Source organism: Neltuma alba, unplaced genomic scaffold (assembly GCF_004799145.2).
Source record: "Neltuma alba isolate B1F8T4 unplaced genomic scaffold, ASM479914v2 tig00005299_pilon, whole genome shotgun sequence".
In the NCBI taxonomy this organism is placed as follows: Eukaryota; Viridiplantae; Streptophyta; class Magnoliopsida; order Fabales; family Fabaceae; genus Neltuma; species Neltuma alba.
This window is the reverse complement of record NW_021634054.1, coordinates 44679-61987: the sequence shown is the minus strand read 5'-3', so window position 1 is coordinate 61987 and position 17309 is coordinate 44679. Positions and strand designations below refer to the sequence as shown.

Genomic DNA, 17309 nt, shown 5'->3' with positions numbered 1-17309 from the left:
GAAAGAAGTACTAAATTGAATCAATAATGATAACCAAATGTGGCAAACAAATTGTAAAAGATTACACACTTGTTGCTCATTACACCGTCTTACAAGTTAAAATCAAAATTTTCCAAATGTTTTAACATATTATCGTGATTAATTTAATTTTTAAGTTAATGATAACTAGAGGTATCAAGCTGAATTAAGACATTAACCGACCTATAAAATCGGCATCAAAATTATTACGAATTTTAAGGACGGACAAGGGCATCTTTGTTGCCGTATCGGCCTTGCCGATGAGTTTTCTATTCTTTTCTCTCTCTTTACCTTTCTCTCTCTCCCCCCCCCCCCCTCCTCTTTCATTTCTTTTAAAAAAATTGAACTTGGTTTTCAGCTTCCATGATCCAATTTTTTTTCCCCAGTAAAGAATCAAGCGTGGTTGCGTCACCCTAAGAGGGCGTTAGATCTAACACCCACCCCTAGCTTACCTCACCTCTTTCCTGCCGCTGATTGCTTCCATGGAATCTCCCTTCAGATTTCAGATCTCAAACCGCCCCCAAAACCATTCACACCCAGAAATAGCAAACAGACAGTGCCACAAATTCAACTCCACAGTATCACAATAAAGCCAAGAAGATTAAGCACCAAACAAAACTGTATGTTAATTCATAAATTCCTTCATTCTAGTCCCTCTTCTATAGCACTATTAACACTACCACCACCAAGAAACCTCCGTCAATGGAGGTTCAGAGCCCTTTAAAAGAAAAAAAGAAGGAAAAAAAGTTTCTATTCCAAGCCTAAACCACCTGAGAAAAACAAAGAGAGAAAGAAAAAGAACTTTATATGTACAGGTGTATAATCTCTTCCGAGTCTTTCCTCGTCAAGGATCTGGAAAAAGGAGGTGGGGAGAGAGAGATAGACTTTTCTGTTGCGAGTATCTCTCGGAAATCGCCTTTCTTAGCTGCGTCTTCAAGAATCGCCATAGTCGCGCCAGCAGATAAGCATAATGACGCAGCGCCTCACGATGTAGAATCGAGCCCTCTGTTCCTTCACGAGCCTCGCGCACTTTCTGGCGAACGCACACCGCCTCTGAGTGGTGCTCGAATTCTTCATGAAAGACGAAGAAGAAGAAAGAGAAGAGCGGCTTCTAGAAGAAGCCTCTTTCTTGGACAACTTCCACTTCTCGTCGAAGTAGAAGGGAGGCACACTATCCGCACCACACGAATTCGCAGAAGCAGCCATGGATTACAGAGCGAAACAGGGAATAAGGTCAGGAGATAGAGTGAGAGTAGCAAAACAGAGTGAAGCAGAGAACCAAGAATGAAGAGACGGGAGGTGTGTGCGTGTATATATATAGATAAATAAAAGGAGATGGTTGAGATCGGAAAAAGGAAGTAAGCAGAAGGTGTGGCAGTGGGTATCACCTGGGCCTTCTTTGCCTCGAGAGGCCCACCACTATTTTAATATGATTGAGATAATTAAAAAACTAAAAATTATTTAACTAATTTTTTTTTTTAATAATTACAGTCGGTGTTATTATAATGTGGTGGGTTCCCAAAGCGGACGTCAGTGGGGAAAGCGAGTGAGAGGGGAATTCAATGCGGGAATTCTCTCATAAATTTCTGTGTTTTTTGGGTTTAATCCCATGAAATTTGAGTAAAACTCATTTTAAATACTACATAAAAAATATATATTTAATTAGGTCAAAAATAATTTTATTAATAATTAATTACGCCTATTATTATTAGCTTACTAGTAGCAGTTTAGTAGAATCACTCAAGAGATTTAAGAATGGATAATTGTGTAACGTCTCTCACTGCCATATCCCGTGCATGATGCTATGCAGAGGGAACACCCAATCCAAGGCTTGCCAGGCACATGAAAATATCAGAGTCATAAAAAAAAAAAAAATACTACTGTATTATTTTTTTTGCCAACCATAAAAGATTAAATTTTTTTTTTGATACAATAAAAGATTAAATATATTATATAAATTAAATTAAGGAGGAAAGCGATTGAAATGCAGAGTTTACGTGTTAGGGGAATGTGTGGATTTAGTTATAGTAAATATCTCTTTCAGCGCCTTTTTAGTATATTCTTGTCCTGTATGCTCTTGTTTTAATCGTTACTGTTATTGTTATTATTATTTTTTTCAAAAAATTAAAATTATAAATGGGATATGGGGAAAAAAAAAGTTACAGTGGGTTGATGAAAGTGGCTGGGATTTAAAGCTTAAAAGATGAAAAAGAGATTCTAAAGGCCGAGAGGGGCAGAGTTTTACTGTCATCAGAATTTAACTCGGGGGTTGCCTGATGCCCCCACTTTTAACTTGTCTTTTATTACCTATTATTTATCACCATGCTTATCTCCTCCCTCCACTTTAAAGATTCTCCTTTCTCTTCTTTGTTGTTTTGGGTGTTGTTGTTTTTATTTTCGCTTCTATTTTTAAGAGAATATTTTTATTCTCATCTTTATCCATGCTCATCCTGTCAGTTATTAACTTATTATATAATGTGAATTTGAATAATAGAACATAGAAAAACAAGATTAATTTAAATAATTAAGACCCTGTTTGAATTAACATGTGCAATTTATCCCCATTTACCAAGAAATTGTAAATCATAAACAAGAGCCGGTAACAAAACCAACAATTGTGTAGTGAGGCATCACGATACCCGGTAAAAGTGTATTTTTTGTCACAAGATAACTCAAAAGTTTTAATCAATAAAAACCCTAATAAAATTTAAAAAATAAAAGATAACAGCGCAGCAAAAATTATTTTTTGAGAACACATAAAAATAACCCAATCAAATGAATTTTATTTTATTTTTTCTTGTTTGTGAATCAACCCTCTCAGCAACTGGCATTATTATTATCTAATTTTTTAAGATTAGTAATTCATCGAATTTTGGAATTGAGATAAAAATTAATGTAATATAATTTTTATTGAGATAACATAATGAAAAATCATTTTTTTAAAGTTGAAATTAAAAAAGACCAAAAAAATGGCTTGAGCTTATAGTTAAAATTATGGATACAGGAACTCAGTTTGAGATGAACGAAAGCTGATTTATTGTTGGCCATAAATAAAAAGGAAAGAGAGAAACGGATTGCGTTTGCATGAAGGATAGTCTCGTGGATGTGACCCTACCGCGTTGGATCTGTAGGCTCCCTCATTCGTTTGGCCGTTTTCGTCATTACCACTTAAATAATTGACTGTCATGAAATTGTCTTCGTTGATACTTAAAATAATTTAACCATTCAATTCTAATATGATCGGCATGCATGCATACATTTTTGGAGGTGGAATTGAAGTACTATCTCTAATTCTAATTATAAAGTCTTATTTAAAACTGTAACAGCAAAGTCGAATTCATAAAACCATAACCTCTAAATTAAAATTATTCTCTGATGAGCTCCTAAATTTCTACATGAGCATGGCGAGACATATATGAGAGTAAGTGACGGGGATTTTTTTTTTGGGGGGGGGGGTACTAGGTGGCTTTGATTAGGAGTGTTTAAGGCCGGCCCGTCCCGGTCGGCCCGTTCTGGTTCCGGTCTTATTGGGACGAGACGGGACAAACCGGGACGGGACAGGACGGGGTCGTCTCATCCCGGTCCCGTCCCGGTTCTTTTTTTTTAATTTTTTTATATAATATCATTTTTTTTATTTTTTTTAAGATTTGAGACTATTGTATGAAACTATTATATGAGAGTAAGTGACGGGATTGTTTTTGGGGGGGGGTACTGGGTGGCTTTGATTGGGGAGAATAAGAAGGGAGCGTGTGTGGTCACGTACAAGCAAGAAGGGAGATGAAGTTCGTGTGGGACCCGTGAGGGGCTTGTTTCTTTGACGATAAGGCCCTAAGCTTTCCTGACGACGGGCATTATCGATCATTATTCAATGCTTCCATGCTTCCTCCTTCTCTCATCATCGCCTGCTTCGTTATTCCTCCTTCCTTCTTCCCCCATTTCATTTCATCTTTACTGTGTATTGCTTCTCAACTTGCTCCTCCTTTTTTCATGACGCTGCTCTCCTTCCTTCTCAGCACGTGTCTTGGTATGTGCCATGGATCAATAGGAAGGATATTATATATATATATATGTTTTGTATGTGTGTGAGTAGTTCCATTTAGGAGTCGGTCAACATCAAATTTCCGCCTTCATTTTCATGGCAGTAACAAAAGTGGATAAAGAAAACAAGTGAAGTGAAAAATGAAGTGCCAGCTGGAGGGTCAGTGATATTGAGGCCAAGGGAAAAAGGCGGAAGGGAATGGGATTGATATAAATGGAACGACATCGTCCCACACATCCGAAAGTGAAAAAGTTGATTTCTTTGACACTGAATGAAAAAAGATGTGAAATTGTGTCATCGCAATATTGTGATGTGTGACTCATAAGCTTGTCATCACGATAAGACCTTTCATACATCTTATATGGCCTCTTTTCACCCTCATTTCACTTCACACGCAATTACGCTCTAAATAACCAAATAAAACCATCATTAATCTCACACATATAAAGAAACTACACTAAAGAAAACGACTTTTTTGAACTAAATAGTGATCAATTGTGATTTGGCAATAATGGATGCCGTTCCACCTTATGAGTTGATTTGTCAAGTTTATTTAAAAAATCATGTGAACTTATTCTTAAATTTAATTTGTATTAGTTACGAAAAGTATCTATAAAAGAGAACTTAATAACTGGAATTTTTTTAGCTTTTATATGTCCTGAAGGTTTATTGTCTTAACAAAAATATCCTGACTGTTATCTTTCATTAAATTTAACAGTTAAATTATACAGTTTGATTGGTGTCTTTAACTATATATATGAATTTTATAGAAATTTATATATTGACTATGATAAATTATGAATGTTAATATGTTTGATTTTAATTATTTGGATTGGAAATATATTTGAACCATTATGAATGTTAATATATTTAATTTTAATGATTTGGGTTTGAAATATATTTAAACCAAATTGTGGTTTCTCTTTTTGCATTTTACTTATTTAATCATATACTTATAATATAAATAGGGATAAACTCTTATGAGTTTACTTAACTCGTGAGTTTCATAGCTTTTTGAATACCATATAATTATTAAAAAAAATTATTGATATGTCTTAATAAGTGTGCGCATGCCAACATATAATCAAATTAAAATAATACACAGGAGATATTCTTGATGACGAGAAGAGTAGTCTCAATCCTTTGATTTTTTTTTTGGTTTGATGCGTTTATATGCGTGTGTGTGTGTATAAAGACCATGAAATGTGAAAATCAAGATGGGCCCCATTGAAATTAAAATAAAGGTGGAGAACCACGGACATAAATGAAAGGAGATGTACAATGAAGAAAGGAGGGTCATATTCACAACATTATTAAATAAGATAAATTATATTGCACGAGTGGGAAGCACAACTTTGACTTAGGCTCTCAAATAATTCCATTTTTCAATTAACTCCCACCTTATGCATAAATGCATCTCCTGTTTATATTTTCCCCACTGCCCATGTGACTTTCATTACTCCCTCTGTCCCATATACTCCCTTCATTTTCAAAATTAATTAAAATCTTCCCCCTTTCATCATTCTTCAATATCAGTCACCACTTAAATTTATAATCCATCAACTCATAATTCAATTATTTTCTCAACCACGTCATCACATCATTTCCCTTCTTGTTGTTTCTCTGTGTATATATTCATCACCTCTCTTTCGTATCATATCATGCATGGAATAATTAAGTGAAAATGGCAATTTTCAAGCCTGATTTAAAATGGTGACATGATGCTCCAATAATATCGAAATATCCTTTAATTAGAAATTGTCTCAACAGAATTAAGTTAAAAACCTGCAATGAATCCATTATTTAATAATCATATGTGTATATATATATTCTTAATTAATATAGGAGGTACGTAGGTGGTTGTTTTAAGGTTTAATTACTATATTAGTTTATCCCAACTACCATTTTATAGGCTAATCATAGAACCTTACTCTAGTCAAATGCCATGTGAGCATTGTATTTCATGGTAACATGTAACCACCTTTTTGAAAATTAATTTATAGGTTGCATTTGAATATTGTCAGTATAAAGCCAAGTTATATGAGAAATAGATAAGTTTTATAAATATTTGTGGAATGGAGAACCACTAACCTTGCATGTGCTTTTAAGGAGGAAAAAAAAGATCACAACTAGTCACGATATTGATGTTAAATGTAAATTAATTAATAATTACCAATAGAAAAGTGGGATTTTTTTTCATATAAGTTAAAAAAAATTTTCCCTAAAGATAGCTACTCTCTAACAGGAGACAACTCTATTTGAAATATTGTGGGATACTGAATATAAATATTTTTTAATAAAAATTTTAATTTTAATTTATCATATTATAAGAAATTATCCCTTTCCACTTGATCTAACCGTTGATAGCAAGTTGCAAAATGGTAATTAGCTGAGTTTATGGGTATACTGGCATTTAAAACGGAAAAAACCAAAAGGCCGTAGAATCTAGAATGGTTTCACATGGAGCAGAGGTGGGCCCGAATATTGTACAGTATAATCAGACGAATACAGAGGTGAGGGGTGGTCAGTGTTCACACGTGTCGGTCATCGAAAGGGTAAGCTTTATGTTCCCTCACGAGAAAGAGCCGTAGGCGATCAGCTACCTCTCGTTTAGTCAACCGTCAAACGAGCCAGAGAGAGAATCCGGGGCACCCCGCATGCGCATTTGCCTTCTAGAATACTAGCGTTTTTTAAAAGAAAATGCCAAAGAAGTGTAAGGTAGAAAATTTGAAAAAAAAAAAAGGCAAAAAAAATTCTAACAGATTTTTTTTTTGTATTCAAATCTCGAAATGTATTCAGAGAATTATAAAATCGTGGGTCAATTAGAATTACTTTTGGGAGAAAGTTGTGATGCAATTTAAAAATCATATTAATTATCAAAATAATTAAGAGATAGGGACATCAATAAATAAAAAAAATACAGTAATTAATAATGGTTAACGGTTTCTCCCAAAACAATACAAAACAACACGAATCATGTTTGGATTTTTCGGCCTGAACCTTCATTTGGATTTTGAACATCTGTACGCTTGGCCAGTAGCTCAGTTCAGTCTTTTCTTTCTTTGTTTCTTTTCTTTTCTTCTTTCACTTTTCTCCCTAAATTTTATAAAATTTTGTCAACTTTTATAATACTACCTCTAATGTTTAAGATTATAAGACATAGTTGACTAATTTAAAAAGATTAAAAAATTAGTTAAATTAGTTACTTATTATAAATAGGTGTTACAATCATGTATATTAATTAGAGTTACCATTATATAAAACATTTTATATGTGTAACTATTTTAAGGACTACTTTAAAAAAATAAATAAATATGAAAAACAAAGTGGATTGATATCTTATATTTAGAATTAAATTAAAAGTCTAACAACTCTTATAATAAGAAGCAGAGGTAGAACTTGCAATGACAAAACTTAAGAGGAATGTTATATAATAAAGTGACAAGACATATTTGATTCGATCGGGTATTCGCACAACAGATTGATTTGCCCCTAAAAAAATTCAGAATGATATAATTAGCAACACTTTTTAATGTGAAGGTTTTTCTTTCTTGCGCCAAAAACCCTTAATTATTAATAGAAACAAATCGAGTCGAGCTAATTTTCTCATTCAACTAATTCCATAACAAGAAGAAAAAAATTGAGCTGAGTAACCTATGTTGGTCGATGTTCACAAAGTATTTTAATTACTTATTAATTATAGATTTAATGCCAGTTGTTTTGAAAGGAGCCAGTCGTTATGGATACACTAAACCTGTGTTTGGTACGAGAGAATTGAAAAGAATGAGAGAAAATTTTTTCAGGGCATGATGCAAATATAAATAAAGCAGTATAAACGTGCGCAACAGTTGTCTTTCTGATCAGAAGTTAACTTTATCACAAAACATAAATATAAATTGGGACAGCTTTTACATCTGTGCATCCAAAGTATGAAACATTATGCTCTCCAGTTTTATGATATACATATATATCCTCACTCACTGTAAAGCTGCTTCTCACCATTCCAGTTGTAGCCACTTCTTCCTTTTTAATCTCTCTCTCTCTCTCTCTCTCTCTATATATATATATATATATTTCTCATTCATCTTCCCACTACCACACAATCATCCAGAAAATTTGTTCCTTTTTGTGAAGGAAATTTTTCTGTAAAAATAAAACATGTCTCAGAGGTTTTATTTAGCCTCAGTTGAAATGGGAATGCTTCTTCACTTTATAGCCTCAATTGGTTTGCCTTCAAGGAGGGGGAAAATAATTGAAGGGACAATGAGCAGTCTATATCAAATGGATACCCAAGACATTAAATTCAAATTGTGACTTCTTCTTTTTTTTCTTAATTTTTGTAAACTTTTTGCACCCAAACATTAATGTAAACCCTGGAAAAAAAAGGAAAAAAAGAAAGAAATGGAATCATTAAGATGAAACATAGTACACTGCCTAGCTCCTTTACTGCCACTTTCTGCTCATGTTAATGAAAATTTTTTTCTTTCTCTCAGCCTGGTCTTCTTTCTGAAGAAACAAAACACTAAAGCCTCTCTCTCTCTGTTATCGGTGAAGATAAAGTAAGAAAAAAGAGATAGAAAACAAATCTTTCTCCGAACCCTACTTTTTCAGTTCTGGCACAGCTGGTTAAGAGAGAATTCATGGCTGCCCTTCGCTTTTTCTTCTTCTCCTCCTCCTCCTCCTCTCTCTCTCTCTGAGGGCGCATGAAAGTACGGGACCCCACTAATTAAAATCTCACAGCATCTAACTTTGTTCATTAAATGGGGAACACATATTTTCTTGACCAATTCTCCAATCCAATGGATTCCATGATTATACATCTTTGTTATTAGGGTTTTTGTTTTCTTGTTATTTTTGACCAGTCAGAGCTATAATTATATTTTCCCTGTTTTGTTAATAACCTCTCTCTGCCACATGAATTGAAGCATGCTTAGTTGTATTGAATATTGTTTTCTCCCTAATGGAAGGAATCTGAGATCATGGGACTACGTGGTAAGTGGCAAATAACTAATTAACCAGCTTCATTTAAAATAATGACTAAATTAATGTTGGATTAATTGTCTTGTGATTTTTGTTTGGGCATAGCCTCAAGCTCTTTTGTCTTATTATGATGTGATTAATTAATAAATGCTTGGAATCATATCCCGGAACATGCGAAAACCAAGCTAGTTGTTGATAGGAGAAAGCAATCATTTTCTCTTAACAACTTCGCGTGATGCTAATTATCTTTTTCAGAAAGTTGCACGCCGTTTGAATTTTAATTATGATTATTATATATGGTCTGTTTAATTATTTCGCGTGTTGGAATGGTTTTCTTAGTTCAATATATTTAATATTTTGGATTTGACACATTAAAAACCATTTTTCTTGTTGTTTTGGTTGTCAATGAATTGAGAACTTATTACATGTCATCATGGTCAGTCTGAGATTTTAAGGTCAACATATAATCAAGCTTGATGTGTTTTCCTATTGAAACATATGGAAATTAAATAGGCGGACTTAAATATTTTTCCCTATTTTTTTCAATTAAAAATGTTTGATCTTCTCCTCTTTTATACATATCTGAATGATTCTCTCCAAATCATAATGGTGTCAGCATGATATCCTTAACATCTTTGCTTGGTGTGTGTATGCATATATGAATTCATATGATCTAATTTGATTAATGCAGTAATTTAAACTTCAAAGAAAATCCAAAAAAGAAAGAAAGAATCGCATGGAATCACAACCTTCTCTTTTGTTAATGATGCCTTGTTTCCTGTCTCCAAAAGCTATATAGATTTCGCATCAGCAAAAAATCACACCAAAATACACCCTTTGGTGTGTTTTTTTTATCTTAAAAAAAAAGGACACACTCCTCATATGGTCATCTTCTTGGTGGGCTTCTTCCCAGTCTTCATCAATTCCTATATGAAGAAATATTTGAAAAAAAATCTATCTTTTTCTTGAGCACTTCATCATTGTTTAGCTAGATCTGGTAGGCAGAGAGACCAACTTTCACCTCCTTTTTTTTTTTTTTTCCCCTTCTTTGCTTTTTCCCAACACAGATAACCACTTGTGATTAAAGACAGAAGCAGCAAACCTTGTTGATGACATAGGGAACATACTTCCCACCGCTCCGTCGTACTTTCTCGAGCTCTCTTCCCCTATTGCTTTGGTTCTCTTCTGTCTTTTTTTGTTCTTTATTAGCTTAGCTGTACAGTAAAATATTAACCGGTTTTGCTTCTGACCAAATGCATAATTAGGTTCTGCAATAGATGACCTTTTCCTACGCTGGGAGATCAAACTTTACCATCATTTTTTGAGCTATCAGTTTATTTACAGCATGTTAATTACGTTTGATGTTACTATAGTTTCTGCATCGATTAAATAAATTACAAGTCAACTTGCTTGTAAATGACGTCCTCTCCGAAATTACTAGCCTTGCACGATAACTGGGGAGTTTCATTTGTTTATTGGTTAGTTAATTAAATTAATTATCTACAATATACATATATATCCCTAGTGCTGTGTACGGGGCATGATTATGGATAATATATAATCTAAGGTCTAGACTTGAGGGGACAAAAAATCCTACTGACTGAAAAGCATTTTCTTGTGTAATTAACAGACGAAATCTTTATTGATGTTGCCGCTCGCTACTAATAATGAACAATATAATCGGAAGCTATATTTTATATACGATAATGTATATAAATTAAGGAGGGATTTGTGGGCAGTGTCTAAATCCACTACATCTATAGATTGATGAATAATGATTAGTCTCTGATCTATTTGTCTTTCTTGGCTTTATCTTAACTCAACTGCTATTTAATTTGTTGAGTTCTGCGATTTTGCAAATGAACTTGGAAACTAATAATAACGTGCCAACCATCTTCCATTCACAACGGTATCATGCACCGGATCATGAATTGATGTTGATACGTTAATTAATTAGGGAAATCTTTCCAAGAATTTTTCTACTTTAGTATGTTTCTAAACAATAATGACTCTGCCAGATCACATTAATTAATATTTTGTCAAAATGGAGGTTCGTTTTAGCTATATGTATGAATATAAGGGTGATATTACTTTCTTTTTTTCTTTTGGGTTGAGCTGAGAGTATTTACTATTAATAGCAGTGACTAATCTTCTCGCATTGTAAACTTTCTAAATAGGCTTAGTATTGACCACAAGACTCTTTCTATACACACTATTACTACTAAGTATATGTTGGATCAAAAACTTATTTTTCTTTGGTTTTAAAATATGACAAGTATATATGTTGAAATCTATGTTTTCTCTGTGTAAGTCAATATTGGTACCCAACAGAACTCCAATTTCAAACCAAAATGACTTCTCACATAGATATACTTTAATTCTTTTTTAACCATGCACACTCTTTATTCTATTTGAACTTCATGTTGATTAAAATTTCACTAAGTGTTGATTCAACTACATGTTGATGATGAAGTGGGAACAAAGCACTTCCATTTTTTTTAATGCTAAAATTACTTTCAAATTTAATTGTACGTTATAATCGGTTTTCTTGGACTTAATATCATTGCATGGAACTCTTTGTGTGGAGATTTGTTTTATTAACTTCACCAACTGGGCGTGCATGCATGCAACTGCAACAATATAATGAACCTTGTGAGGTCCTCTAATCTAAAAATCACAAGGTAATTAACACTAATATCGATCGTGTGGTATAATTAATTGATTGATTAAACTAAGTTTTATATTATACGTACGTTGTACTAAAGCATATGTTGTCGTCCTATATAATTCTGTCATGTATTAAAGACCGAAAATATTATTTAGGCTCGAGGTTATAAATCAAAGCAAAAATTAAATACGCCCAAAAACTTTGGAAGAAGGTATTCATTATCCCTTACCTTCTATATAGCTAGCGTCATAGTTTCTCAATGCAGATTTAATTCTACTACTACTCGAGGTCCTTTTCAGTAATTTACCAACTTCAAAATTCCTTTTCTCTCATGCGTGTAATTATAATATATATATATATATATATATATATATAAAACTCTGGGTGATGATTGGAGAAGGTTTTTGTGTCCCTTTTGTTACAAGAAAGCCAAACTCTTGAAGTTAAAAAATCAGCCTAGAAGTTAGCAAAAAGCAGCAAACTCCTTGGAGATATGAACACATGCTAGTTATAAGTTTTTCAAAACATATATAAATACTTGTATGATTGCGTAATTTGGTGTTGATTTTCTCTTTTTGAGGTGCTATATATGGAGCATATATATAAGAGCAAATCAACTTGCTTTTGTCGTTTATATAATCGGTCGTACCCAAACATTAATACAATGGACTTAGACTGAAATTAGTTGAAGATATAAATAGACAAGAGAAGATACTATGTTTCAATTCAACCTATTCACAATCGGCAAGCCATTAATTATTTCCTTTCCTGTAAGTAACAGTTACTCAATTTGCATGCAAGAAAACCAGCCTATTTCCATGCTTTCATGTACCCAGGAACCACTCAAAATTGTGCAGTTCACCTGTGTGTCTCTATAAATATATATGCGCTCGAGTTGAGTATTAATTATAAGTACTCAATTGATGATATCCTAATCTCAAATCAATCTTTAAGAAGACCAAAGATCCAACTAGCTGGCCTGATAAATCATCAATGTACAGTAAGGGATACTTGCTCTTAATTGTTATTATGTAGTCTCATACAACCGTCCTTATTCTATACAAATAAGACTCGTAATTCTCATGGTGATACACTGGCCATGGGTGCACAGGCCCTTTCTCAAGTAGTTCTATATAGAGAGTGATCATCAAACACAAGTTTGAAGGACACTGAAAAGAGCATAACAACAGTTGGGTTAATCTATACTGTGTTGTGCTGATTAACTCTCTTGACCAATAACGGCATTCATCCTCAAAATTCATGTTGATTACAATGCAGAAGAATGTTAATTATATATTCAGACGCAAAATTTCAAGTTAATGAAACATGGAAACATAAAAGTAAGTCAACCAGTTTTTCTTGGCATCAGGTCTCCCCCATCTTAGACAATGCATATGTGAGCATTATATTTTACTCCTCTAATTTGGGCCGGCTTTTCATCACCTTCATTAATTAGAGGTCACTCAATATAGGAAATTTGCCATCAACACTTGCAAATACTATACATGGTTTTATTTTGGATGGTGCAAATCAAATCTGGTTCATATATATGTGTGTGGTAAGTCACAAATAATAAAATAGCGTGGAAGCTAGTTTCCAGACAATGGATGGACATCTTGAAGCTAGCGTGCATACATATTATTATTGGCAAGAAAACCAAGTCTTGGGTAAGCTCACAAGTTTTGGGATCTGTAATGAGAGTCTGGGAACCAACGAACTTATCATTAATTGTTTATGAATTACGAGCAACCAGTGCAATGTCTATAACTGATCTAACTCTATAAAATAACATTTGACTTGTTCATCTCATCTGGCCGTGGATAACTTGGCACCTCTCGTTCGTGCTCTAGTAATTGACATAACAATAATACATAGGGAAGCAATATATATATAGGAACTAGAACCTAAAACATATGGTTCACCAATAATCCTTCCACTGACTCGAACTTCAGATCGAGAACGTGCAAGATCACATGCTCGCCATTGAATTATTACCACCAGGAATTCAGTATACAAGGAGACTCAAAAGGCCACCACCGTTAATTAGTTAATTTTTGGACCAATTCAATAGTATATATTCGCTTGTACATGTAATTTCTATCTTAAATTCTCAACTTCAGATTTGGTTGCTCTCTGCTGGTTGTCCCTGTCGCTGGAGACCAGAAGCTGAAAATGCAGAAGCTTGCAAGCATGTCTTGTTAACAGAAAGTGATCGATGATAAAGGAATGATGCCTCCACGTCTTCTCATGTGAACATACATTAATTAAGAACCAATCATGATTCACTTTTTTGATTACTTCGTCAAACTTATTAACAGCAAGACAAGGACAACCTCATTCCCAAGAAACAAATTTGTTTCACTGTCTGGCAGTCATCGACCATGCAACACGGTGCTCTCGCAAGATTTTCCAACAATCAGTTCTTATTACTTCTATTTTTCAGTCCCCAACTAATTAAACCGTTCGACGAGCCTTCAATTGTGCATTACATTAAGGAAGTGTTCACAAATATGGAATATATACCACATGGAAACATGTCAATGCAAATACGTACGTCTCCTTTTTTTTAATGTATCAAAGCTTCTTTTCATTTGCTACATTATTTCATTGAGTCAAGCGGAAAAACACAAGCTCATGACAGGTTAAATCTAATTTTGATTAAGTTGATCATATTTATTTTTTAGCAGGTGTACTCTAACTGAAACTAATAACTTGAAGTTCCCACTTTTAGTTATACAATTTTCTGATTGGGCAAAAAGAAAAACCAAGAAGTTCTCACTTTAGTTTACTATGCTAAAGTGTTGGAATAAGGGCCTTGGAACTATGGATGGACGTCTGTACTATGAAGAGTTTGGAATTGAAAAGGCAGAAACTTGTTGGGTTAGCTTTTTGTGAACACCGCGTTTTAGACAAATAATAAATTCTTGCACTACAAAAAAAAAAAGACTTTAGGCGATGACTTTCGGCGGTGACAAAAAAAATCGCTGTTAAAAATCAATTTTTTTGTAGTGTTGGCAACTCTGAACAGAAAACACAGGATTTTCTGAAGGCAACAACCACTTATTTTTGTGCCATTGTCTGCTCACTCGTATAGGGACAACCATCCTAATTTCCTCATCAATAGATGCAAATGTTCAACAACAAAACCTTCTGTAACTTATTATCACATCCTTCTCTATATATATTTATATATATCGTTATTTGTTGTTGTTTCAAGCTTATTGGGATTTATTTGATCCACGACCACTTCGATTCCACCGAACCCTATGATAATATATATATATCAACAAAAAGCAAATTCATTACCTCTTTTTGTTTGTTGCTAGTTGCTACCATGCATGCAAGTATATCGATCACATGCTTCCATGTGAACACACCCTTTGAACAGTCCCTTTATATATATATATATATATATATGTATGTATATATTGAAAAACATTGATTTTAATGTAAGAGAAATATTGACTTGTGATATATTATTATGAATGGTGTATATGAAAAGTGCCAATTTTATAAAACATGCAAAAGCACACGATATCCACAACTGGTCAAAGTATGCAACAAAGCCAACTTCTTCATGTGCCCCCATGTGTATTATTGTTTGCATATCTGACACAGATATTGTACTAAACGATCAACGGTCATATAATATATATATATGTGTGTGTGTGTATATATATATATATATTTGAGCTGAAGATGATGATGGCGTGGCTCTTTTCAAAACTATTGTTTCTTTATTTTGCTGTGGATGTCAATAGGGTTTGGAATGATTTTATGAAAGCATCCATGTGAAGATTAATGCTGCTACAAATTAGTGGTTCCATTTATGTTTCATTGGAATCATTTATAAACTTCATTCTTATATATTCGTGGCAGTTGGCAGGTAATTACCGCAACTAATTTGCTACCCAATAAAACGTTGATGTGTCTTCTAAACTTGCAGTAACTAGGACATATTGAATAGATAATTGAACGGAAGTAATTAAGTCCAATAAAAATGGTTGGCAAAAAAAAAAGTCCAATGAAAAATATTAGGCTTGCAAAATCACACTGATTAATCAGGTGCTTAATATAAAAGCTACTTAATAAATTTGAGTAGATTGAGTAAGTTATATAAATTAGTTAATTATAATAAACGTAACTTAATTCTTTTAAAATACTACTATGTGTTATTATATTATATTTAAGTAAATTAGTTTGGAAAAATAATAAATATGAGAGACAAAGTAAATCGAAATTATATACTACCTCCGGTTCTAATTATAAGCCTTCATTTATACTCTGCAAATGAGTTTTATAATTAGGACTGAAAGTAGTATTTATGATTAAATTTAACCCTAAATTTGCTTTTTACATTAGGGACAGATGTGAGTAATAAATATAATGCAATATTATATTCAAGTAAACTAAAGGGGCATTACTATTTTTGTTTGAATCTTCTTCTTGGGCCGAGTCAGTGTTCTATTGTATCTATCTAATCCAAAAGAAACAGACCGAAATCTGTTATTGGCCTTATAAGAAAATGGGCTTAAGCAAAGCCCAAATGGTAAATATCAGATTTCATTTTGCCACAACAAACTCTGGATCAGATTAGTTTGGGCCCCCACATACCACAAACTCCTTGGGCCTCAACTGAAGTTGGGCCTTTCTTATGTAAGTAGCCATAAATGTGCCACCCGGCCGTTAAGGTTTCTTCTTCTTTTCTTTTCTTTTTTGCCCTTGTGGATAAAGAAAGTCACTCGTAAACGCTTCATAAAATGTTAGGGCCAACTTTTCCCAAATAGAAATGCTGTGGTGATAAAACAATGGCCTGAGTCCAACTGCATAATTAATACTCCCTCTAACCAACAAACAAGTGTTGGTCTAAGTAAAAAAGACTTGAACACTTTAAATATCATGTCTCGAGTTCGATTTTTAGAATGATGTGTATGAAGAAAAACATTGTTAAAAGCAGCATCTGACACTACCTCACTTTTTTATGTTACCAAGCAACCCTTAGACGAGGAGGGAATACAAAAAATAAAATGTTATTTGTACTAAAAGAATTTCATAAATGTAAGGAGGAATAAAAAATGTAATTGAATTTAATGCAATGCCCGCAATGATACGCAAAATTTCCATAAGACCTATGATTTTCAGACCCACTCTAGTCTCTAGTTAAGAAGAATAAAAATAAAAATAAAAATAAATAATAAAAAAGAGTCAAAAATCATTTTGTTATTTTTTGGAGAAGAAAACAAAAGTTGGAAGTTGAGAGCGAGAAGGGCAGTGCTACTTATGGATTGCTTTCTGGGCTGAAAATTTTGCCAAACCAGTCACTGTCCAATGCCCTAACTTGTCACCCTTTTCTTACGCATTCTGCTAATGGACCCCACTTGTGATTCTTCATCCCCCATGGATAGCAAATAAAAGTGGGTAAACCCAATCCATAATTAATAATCTTATATATTTAAGAGTATATATGATTTTAATTTTTTGCACCCAATATATTATAAATAAAACCCCACTACCCATTAATCATAAACAATATATTTTATTTTATTTTAAATCTTATGTAAAGCATATATTTGTATAACTTTTAGGATCTAGCTTTTATTATGC

General features: G+C 33.3%; 1 protein-coding gene across 1 annotated transcript; it reads right to left on the bottom strand.

Annotated features, from left to right (window-relative positions):
- Positions 1-575: 575 nt before the first annotated feature.
- LOC114747405 (uncharacterized) lies at positions 576-1285 on the bottom strand. Its single transcript, XM_028935731.1, has one exon. The coding sequence runs from the start codon at positions 1222-1224 to the stop codon at positions 952-954; it is 273 nt and encodes a 90-aa protein (XP_028791564.1). The 5' UTR covers positions 1225-1285; the 3' UTR covers positions 576-951.
- Between the last annotated feature and the right edge of the window lie 16024 nt (positions 1286-17309).